The 9,521-nt window shown below is 55.1% G+C and overlaps 2 protein-coding genes across 2 annotated transcripts; both read right to left on the bottom strand.

The window, feature by feature from the left end:
* Positions 1–1,876: 1,876 nt before the first annotated feature.
* On the bottom strand, positions 1,877–4,929 carry LOC131211916 (uncharacterized). Its single transcript, XM_058205598.1, has 5 exons — positions 4,272–4,929; positions 4,040–4,220; positions 3,238–3,457; positions 2,043–3,123; positions 1,877–1,941 (listed from the first exon to the last, which is right to left on the bottom strand). Exons 1-5 carry the CDS (start codon positions 4,927–4,929, stop codon positions 1,877–1,879), a joined length of 2,205 nt encoding a protein of 734 aa, XP_058061581.1.
* Positions 4,930–8,118: 3,189 nt separating this feature from the next.
* Positions 8,119–8,814, bottom strand: LOC131211910 (uncharacterized). Its single transcript, XM_058205589.1, has one exon. It carries the CDS (start codon positions 8,812–8,814, stop codon positions 8,314–8,316), a length of 501 nt encoding a protein of 166 aa, XP_058061572.1. The 3' UTR covers positions 8,119–8,313.
* Positions 8,815–9,521: the final 707 nt, after the last annotated feature.

The following is a 9,521-nucleotide window of genomic DNA, read 5'->3' as shown; positions in this document are numbered from 1 at the left end:
TCTGTTTCAAATGATCGGATTTCGCGGTAACGTAGCCGACCGGTTTTCTTTCCCGATTCCCGTTGGATACATGTCAAAACTCGCACCAGCTGAATTTTGCTCAAATTGCTTGAAAACTATCCGAGTTTAAACTGAAATAAACTTAAATTTTGTATGGGAGCCCTCCTTTGTAAAGAGGGGAGAGGGTTTCAAACATTTACCAGAACATTTCCATACAGAACATTTTTATATATTTATATTTTTATTCTCGGAGAATTCAAGGGGATAAATAAAAACAATCGAACATGCGACTTCGACCTAAGACAAAAGAGTAAATACGAGGTAATGTCTCTTCTTCTTTTGGCGCTACAACCGCTGTGCGGTCTTGACCCGCTGTGCGGTCTTGAGACATTGTTAATATCTCTGGTTAAACTTGCATTAAACAGTTGAATTTAGTTTAATTCATTCTCCTCTTGTCGCAACATTATCATCGTTACATCCCGTTTTTTATGTTCCACCAAAGACAATATGTAGTGCGTGATCTTTTAATAATCATCAATTCCTGCCGGATTCGGTCATCTGTTTGATTCCGAAATTCCTTACTCCAATCAAACGACTAAACGGCGCATTTCGGGACTACGGCGTTTCTTTATTCTTCATCGCGCCTTACAGCATATAGGCTTACACGGTTTGCTACTTCTTACACCGTACTTCCCCCCACCGGCAGCAGCACCATCCTCCTCTACTCTAGATCCTCACAGTAGGGCAACTTCTCGTCGGCTAACCGTCGTCGCGGTCCCATCACGTTCTCGTTTCCGCCACCGTTCATAAACGTTGTCCAGCCATCTCTAAAGTCGGTCCAGAAGTTGGACGTTTCGCTGGGGTTCCCGCTGGCCACCACATCGCTATTGCCACCGGCCATGTAATTAAGCATGCCTTGGAACAAATTCTGCGGCACGGCATTGGCCACCATTTCGCCGAAGGGCCCACGGCGGCCGGTTGGCTGAGGGTCTTTGGCGGAGGCTACCGGTGCGGCCGGCGCTGCCATCGCATCACCATCTTTCTCTCCCGCGGCACGCCCTCCGAAAAGGCGGCTCGGTCGTGGCCGAGAATTTCGCCGCCGGCCAGACGCCACAACGTCGCCGCCGCCACAAACTCGTCGACACTCGGCACAATCGACCGTTGGAGCTGGTGCCGCCGCGGCCGGGGCCGGTGCCGAAACCACATCCTTCGGGGCGCGGCCCGCCTTCGTCCGTCTGCCGCCGATCCGTCTCGACGGCGTAGCGGCCGGGGTGGTGGTCGTGGTGGTCGTCGTCGTTGTCGGCGCAGTCCGCTCGCGGATCGAGACGATCGCGTTCCGGATCGCCTTCAACGGTTGCGTTTTGGGCCGGGTCTTCATCTGCCTCCGCAGGTCCTGGCGCTGGCGACGGCGCACGCTCGGGTCGGGCGACGGTGGCAGGCCACCGAACGGTTCCACCATCTTCGGGTTGTTGGGATCGAAAATGAGCTGCCGCACCGCCCGCATCAGTGGGTTCGGGCTGCGGGACACACGATCCGGGACCGGAAAGAGAAAGAGAAAGGAAACGGATTAGTTTTGTACAAGTGACCGGGTGGGGGCGGCCAGTCAGTTTATTCTAGGAACAGTAGCAACAACACACACACACACACACACAACGCCTAACACCTAATCCGCGGCCCTCTCTCTCTCTCTCGCTCGCTCGCCCTCTCTTTCTCTCCCTTTCTAAGCTTCTAATCGGCGTGCGGACGGACGGACGGACGGACGGAATGGTGGCAGCGATAACGGCAGCGGTGGTGGCGGTGGCGACGACGGGGGCGCGGCACCAGCAACAGGAACACAGGAACAGCACCCAACCACCAACCTATCCGCTCGTCTCCTCTAGCGCAGGAATCCGAACGGGTGGAACATCCGGTGCAGGAACGAACCGAAGAGGGGCCGGCGCCCTACAAGAGAATCGGGGGGGATATGCGAAAGAGGAGGGGTACTTGGGTTAGAGGAGCCTACGGTCGTCAGGGGGGGGGTTGGGTCGGGCCGCCAGCAATACTTCGTCTGAAGGCGAACGACACGAGCGGATCGGCGTCGTGATCGTCCTCGTCGTCGTGGGTCCTGGCGTGCCGTCCTTGCTTGGCGTACGCCTTCGGTATACACTTGACGATCTTGCTCGGTGGACAGCTGGCGGCGGGTGGCGCTGCTACCTTCGGAGGCGCGGCTACCGTGGTGGCCGGGGCCGCGGCCGCGTGGCTCTCCTCGTAGGTGCCGGGCGGTTGGACGATGAGGGCGCTACCGACGACCTCGCTCTTCTTCTCCGGATGCGTTCCGGGAGCGGCGGCAGCAGCACCGCACGGCGACGCCTTGCAGTACTCGCGGACCCGCTCCCGGATGTAGTTGTCCATCTCCTCGCGCCCGCTCGGGCCACTGTGCTGGACGATGCCTTCGTGGGTCTCGCTCGGCCCCTTCGGCACCACCTTGTTGTCACTGAGCCGGAACGTTCCGATGTTGATAACTGGGACCTGTTTATCCACGCTGGCCGGATCGCTCGGGGGGACCGTTTCCTCGTCCGGCGCGCTCGTTGCCTTCTGTCCACCACCACCACCAACACGCTTCCTTCCCGGGCGTCCGGCCAGCAGCCGGTCGATACGTCGCTGGCGCCACGGAGAAACCTCGTCGGCTGGACTGCGGCGCAGGTGGAACCGTTGCGGTTCCTCGATCAACCGCCCGTTGGCCATCCGGTAGAGCACGCGGCCCACGTCGTCCCGGTTGTAGAACTCCACGATCTCGTTCGAGCCGTAGTCCTCCTGGCGAGCCCGATCATCGTCGTCGTACTCGGCGGACACGGCCGGGCGCGGGCTGCTCGTCGTGGTGGTGGTCCGCTTCAAACTCTTGGCGTGCCGTTCGCGGATCGAGTTCAGCCGCTTCTTGATGCCCCTCCACAGGGGACTTCTGGTCGTGGTCACGGCGTCGGTGGCCACCCGTTGCGCCATGAGCGCCTCCAGCGGGTCCTCGAAGCTCTCCGTGTCGCCAGCGACGTCTTCCTGCGTGTCAGCGACCCATTCATCCTCCGCTGTCCCGACTGACCGCTCCGTGCTCGTCAGGGTACGCTCGTCCACGTAGAAGTTGGAGCAAATCTCGTCGCAAACCGAATCACCGGATGTGGTTTGCGGAGTGGTGGTCCGGCTAGGACCCTCCGTCGTCGTCGTCGTCGTCGTTCGCGTGGTGCTCGTTTCCGGTTCCTCCGGGACGGGCGCCTGCTGTCGGCGTTTGAAGAACACATTGCCCCGTCGACGTTGCTGGCGTGGAGGGCGCCAGTGAAGAAAGTTGGCCGTCGCGCCCTCATCGGCACTACTGCTGCCGCTGCTGCCACCCATCGTCCAACCCGCCGCAGCACCACCACTTGGCCCTCGCATGGAGGAGCCCGCGTCCGCGAGCCCATCGATCATACGCTTCGCCAGCGATCGTAACCTGTCCGTGTTGTTCGCGGCCACCACCGGAGAAGGGGGAAGGCAGTGAAAGTAGAAAAAGTTATAGTTTACGCGACCACCACCCGCTTGTGCACCGCTCGTGCCCCCGCCCGGTGACCCCAGGGAGGTCAGTTCGAAAGGGATCTTGCGCGCGCGACCCTCGCTATCAGTGAACGTCACGTCGACGATCGTGCCCAGCTCCGGCAGGAAGCTACCCGGTGGCGGTGACCCCGGTCCCGGGGGTCTCCCCCCTGATGGAGCGGCCGCTCCCACCCGGGCTTCCGGACCCTCCGGAGCATCAGGCTTCGGACCGTCGGCAGCGGGCACCGCCGTGCTCGGTGCGCCGGTGGCCAGCGATTGGGCAATCTCCTGCCGGAGCGGATCCGTGCCGGGGTTCTTCGGACGGGGCGGATTCACCGTGGCTCCGCCGCCACCGCCGCCACCACCACGGAACAGGCTCGTAAAGATCCGGGCGAACGGTTTGAATGGCCGGCGTGTTGCCTGCGTCAGTTCGTGCGTTCTGTCACCCCCCTCCCGACATGGCGTGGTGGCCAGGGGCGGCGCACCCGCGTCATCGGCATACCTGTACGCTCGGAGGGACCGCTCGCGGCCGCTCGCTGCCAGTCGCTCGTTCTTGATGCCGACCAGCTGCCGCCGGCTAACCGACTGCCGCCGTAGCTCCGGCCCGTCGGCTTCCCCGGAGGCTAGGGGTGGTGGTGGTGCTGCTGCCGCCGTGTCCGTATCTAAAGCCTGAAAACCGGCGCCTGTTAATTGGGAAGTTGGCTATCAAACAGCGCGCCACCAGCTGTCGTCACGGAGCGTCACGTCTCGTCTACGGACCTGATCCGGTGCCGGTGCCGCCCGTCGGTAGCGCCCGTGGTGGCCGTACGTGGGCTCGTAATCTTCGTCCCCGTCGTCGTACCGGTGCCCGTGGCCATGTCCGTACTGGTGGCCATGCCCGTAGCCGCCGCCGTGCTTCTGGTGATGGTAGTGGTGGTGCGTGTGGACCACATGCTTGTGCTTCTTGTGCTTCTTGTGCCGGAACTGGGCACCACCCTCCTCCTGCTCGTCGCCTTCGTCACCGGCCGCCCGACCAAAGTTACCGTCGGCCTCGGCATCCTCCATGAAGCCCATCATGCGCGCCTGCATGTCGGTTCCCATGTCGATCTCCACCGGATGGCCACTGCTGTGGATCATCTCGCGCATTGCGCCACCACCAGCGGCCCGTGCGATCGCATCCGGTTCCGGTGTGTCCGTGTCCGGGTCTGCTTGGCCACTATCACCACCATCCCCATCCATCGCACCGTCGGCGTTGGGGTTCGGGGCGCGCACGAAGCCCCTTATTGGCACTGGGCGGCGCATGGGGATGCCCCTCATGCCCCCGACCCGACGGGCCATCATCGGGTTGAGCGGGTAGAACCGGTACGCCGACGCGCAGCACGCCAGCGCGCTGGCCACGAGACACAGCGACATAATCCATCGGTTGGCGGACCACTGGAACGGGAAGAACACGGCTTAGTATACACACCGTGGCACATCGACATCCGGGGACTCACCATCGTGTTAGGGGGGAGGCGCGGAGAGTAGCTCGACTGGACGCTTCACTGCTCACTTCACAACTGACGGCTGCATCCGGCGGCCCGGTGGGCTTTTATGGCGGCCACCGCCACTGAAGTTGAAGGCCGTCCGACCGAGGGTCAGCTTCTCTGCACACGGTTGTTGTTTGCAACAACAACAACACAACAACAACCCCCGGGACCGGGACCTGGACACCCCTCGGTGGCAAAGGGTGTAAGTTCGTGACGCAATGGAAGGCGCACGGACGAGCTCCAAGAACCGTGTGCGGCTCCGAGGCGTGCGGCGCGCGCTGACGCGAAGGTCTGTTTTGGTTTTGTTGATGATACACCCGACCGGCCGAAGGTTGGCGCTGAGTCAGGGATTTTTCGTCGGCCAGTCTGTCCGCGCCGAGCGGGCGCACCACCACCGCACGCACTGCGAGCTGGACATTCCTCCGGTCCAGAGAGCGCTCCTGGCCGGGCAAAACACCCGGCCCGGTCTGTCGGGTCGGTGGTCAAGCTGGGGATTGATTAGGTGTGAAATTGGCGGCATGGTTGGTTCAATGAACTGCTCTCTCTCTCTCTGGTCTGGCGGTGCGGATTGTTAGCAGTGCTTGTCTGTGTGCGTACGCCGGGTGTTCCGATTTCGATTGGAAATTCTTTTGTACCTGCGAAATTGCTTGAAAACTATCCGAGTTTTGCTGAAATTTACCGCCAATTTGTATGGAAGCCCCTCTTTATACCGTGGAGAGGGGTTTTAAACTTTCACCAGAACAGAACGAAAACAACCCGAATTGTACGTTGATCAAAATTGAGGTATTTCATCGTTCATAGTGATTGGCTTTTCCCTTATTCTGTGTTGGCTTCATACATAATCTGATCATTCTGTCGAGTTTAACCGATTTTTGCTCCTGTTGTAGATTATATTTTGAATTGCCTACAAGATTGAGTGACTTCAGTTTGACGGATAGCTGTCAAACTGCCCGTGAGTTCCTGTGTTGACGAAATTAGACCGCGCTGTCAAAAGGTACCGCAGAAGAGTAATCAAACCCAACGCGGACGCGGACGCGGAATTTACAGAGCCTCTGTACAGAAGTAGAAGATTGCAGTCAAAATGAAAGCTTCGGCATTTACCAAGAAAAAGAATGGCGTTGAGTAAGTTGATGTTTGATACATACAAACAAGTATAACAGCACATTCTTTTCCAGAACCACCAAAATATGCCGTTGGTGCTTGTCGACGAGTAACGCTTTGGAGCCGCTAGCGAACGACGAATCCGGACAACGTAAGCTTCAAAAACTCCTCGATTTTACCGGTTTACAGGTAGGACGATTGTTAAAACAGACATCTCAACCTGTTCCACAAGAAAGACTGTTCTATGAGACTCATATTGTTACAGGCCAATGCATTACCTGGAGTTACATCGTATTTGTGCTCGATGTGCGAATCGCGTTTGGATAAGATGTATACGTTTCACTGGCGATGCAACAAAAACATTGCACTGGTCAATGGATTTATCGAAAAGCAAAACACAGCGAAGAACGAGGCAGACATCAGTACTGACCATCTTGGCCACTCTGCTGAAAAAACGGTTGGAACAGAATTGCTAATCAAAACAGAAGTTACCGCACCGGATGCAGCGCACGATTTACGCTTGGTTCAGAGGAGTTACTCTGCTGACGAAGCAAACAGGTCACATGAATGTTATGGGAACCAACCATACGTAGCAGAAGAAACTGCAATTGCATTTAAATCAGAGAATGTAGCTGTCGATGAACAAACGAATGCTATACTGGATAGTGAACAGGACCTCCTCAAAAACTATCCTTTAGAATTGGTCTATCAGGATCAAGAAGATCACTCTACGACAAACAACATGTGTGCGGATGGCACAAAATTATCAATTAAAACGGAAGTTAGCACACCGGATGAGGCGAAAGATTTGTCCTTGAATCAGAGGAGTACTGCTACTTATCAAGCAAACAAAACATTTGAATGTTGTGGGAATCAACCTGATGATTTATTCGAAGCAGAGGAAAATCCTGTTGCAATCAAATTAGAGAATGAAGCTGTTGATGAACAGGGTAACATCGAAAGAAATACCTTCGAAATGGTCTGTCAGGATCGGGAAATTCCCCCTTTGACAACCAACAGGTGTGTTAATGATTCAGCATCAGAATCATCCGAGACAATAAATCGGAACGCCCATAGCAAAGGCTACCGCAATAAGCAAAAAAAACATTGCCCTCATTGTTCCGCAATTTACCTTTTTTCAAACCAGCTGAAGATTCACATCTGCACTCACACTGGCGAAAAACCTTATCCGTGTAAAACTTGTGACAGTGCATTTCATTCGTCATCTGCACTAGCACAACATTCGAAAATCCACAAAAAGGACGAATACCTCCAGTGCCCCTATTGCCCCTCCAAGTTTCCCAGGTTATCCACATTAAAAGATCACATTAATATTCATACCGGCGTAAAGCCTTATGTGTGTAAAACTTGCGACAAAGCATTCTGTTCATCGGGCAATCTGGCACAACATTCAAAAATTCACAACAAGGACCAACATTATCAGTGTCCGGATTGCCCTTCAAAGTTTGCGCTTTTATCAGGCTTAAAAGTGCACATCCGGACTCACACTCACACTGACCAAAGGCTTTATGCGTGTAAAATCTGCTCCAAAGCGTTCGTGTCATCAGGCAATCTAGCAAAACACTCGAAAATTCACAAATATGAGCAACATCATTAGTAAATGTCCCTTCATTGTAGTAAATCAGAATTAGTAAAAAAGTGTTTTCATTGTTAATTGTTTCAGTTTACGTTTGAATTAGTTTGAGTTTTGTATCTAGGCTGACTCAGCTCAAAAGAAATAATTTTCTGTGATTGATTGAATAATAGACTATAATTTGAATAAAACCTTTAAAATAACAAAAGGGAGATAATTTATCGCATTCTTGCCCTTGGCTAAATAAGTTTCAAGTCAGTCAGTTTCAATGATTTAATACGTAAATTGAAAGTTGCACAAAGCTTAAAATTGAACCTGTTGAAGCGGTTGAACCCTTTCGATTGCTTTGCGACGGAAGTGGGACGGACTGTTTTGCTTAAACGGTTGCCAAATAATAACACAGCATACGCGCCCCTGTCGTTTGTTGCTGGCTTGGCAATGAACTTTGCTTTGCAGCTTTTTATATCACAAACTGGAGTGGTCCGTTTCACCTGGCCTTCAATTGAATGATGGCTCCTGTTTTCGTGCAGTAACATCACAGAGGGTAACTTTATTCCAATATAACACCGATTCTCAGATGAACCCGCAGTACTTGAGCAGCTTGCGCATCTTCGGTGGCATCATGCGGCGGCCGGAAGCTTCCCACTCGCGGGGCAGGTAGATCAGTCCCTGGCAGATGCTCTTCGTCGGCAACCGGACCGACTGCTGGTGCTTCTGTTGGCGCCATTCGCGCTGGTGTGCCCCGAACAGATGGGTTTTGCGCACCTTGGCCAACAGGGCGCGGCCGGTGGCCGCCGTTGAAGAGGATGGTGCTGGTGGCGGCCGTGGGGCTGGCAGGGCACAGGCAGGCACTGTTTCGTACACATCGTGGAACGGATACCGCGAAAAGGACACCATCAGTGGGTAGAACGCCCGGTCGGATTTGTAGTCCAGCGCTGGCCAACGGGCCAGTGCCCGGCAGCGCGGCGTCCTTCCTGCGACCAGCAACACCAACACCAGCAGCAGAGGCAGACACAGGGTAAACGATGACTGGAGCACCCATCGGAGTAGCAGCCTCCGGCAGGTTCCGATCATAATGCTTCCCTGGTTATCGGGGCGAGGTCTCTCGTTCTGCTCTATTTTCGCACACCACAACTCCGCGACGGACCGTCGCGTCGACTACCCGGTCGGAATCGGAAGCGCGCCGGTCTGCGGTCTGGCGGAAGGGCAGGCACACCGTGGTACTGTGCGTGGTCCGTGACATTGAACGGAAGCCGTTTGTTTGCGGTCGTGCCGCGGGGTCCGCGCCGGTTCGCGCCATAGTTTACCGTCGGCGAGCACGTTTTATTGACACTTACGCACTCGCTGTCGCGTATGGTTCGTGCGAAGGGTGTTTTGGCGGGTTGTTCTGAGGGGAGGGCTCAATGCACTATGGGGAAAAGGCGGCCATAAACCAACTTCAAAAAGTGACAATTATTCCCAAATTAGATAAGTTAGTTATGAGCGATCCTAGTTAGTTCCAAGTAGATTCATTTGCCAAAGTTGAAAGAGCGACAAAAATGGCTCTTGAAGTTGATTTTCTTCAATCAGCTACTTTAACGCGATCGTTCCTTTAACGCGATCTTTAACGCAGACTTCCTGATGACGTATCCGATCGGCTTCTCTTATCATTTTCCGTTAATCCTCCTTTTCAGACAATCGGGATTCCCGGTGACGTACACGATCGGCTTCCCTTCTCATTTCCCGTTGCCCTCTTCTGTTTCAAATGATCGGATTTCGCGGTAACGTAGCCGACCGGTTTT

Source organism: Anopheles bellator, chromosome 2, assembly GCF_943735745.2.
Source record: "Anopheles bellator chromosome 2, idAnoBellAS_SP24_06.2, whole genome shotgun sequence".
Lineage (NCBI taxonomy): Eukaryota > Metazoa > Arthropoda > Insecta > Diptera > Culicidae > Anopheles > Anopheles bellator.
This window is presented reverse-complemented; position numbering and strand designations above follow the sequence as displayed.

Bases quoted from the DNA above. Each gene is read 5' to 3' on its own strand.
- LOC131211910 (XM_058205589.1), bottom strand. From the start codon at position 8,814: ATGATCGGAACCTGCCGGAGGCTGCTACTCCGATGGGTGCTCCAGTCA.
- LOC131211916 (XM_058205598.1), bottom strand. From the start codon at position 4,929: ATGTCGCTGTGTCTCGTGGCCAGCGCGCTGGCGTGCTGCGCGTCGGCG. The intron at 4,221-4,271 runs GTGACGACAGCT...CCCAATTAACAG, and splicing joins TAGACGAGACGTGACGCTCC to GCGCCGGTTTTCAGGCTTTA. The intron at 3,458-4,039 runs GTATGCCGATGA...CAACACGGACAG, and splicing joins CGGTCCCTCCGAGCGTACAG to GTTACGATCGCTGGCGAAGC.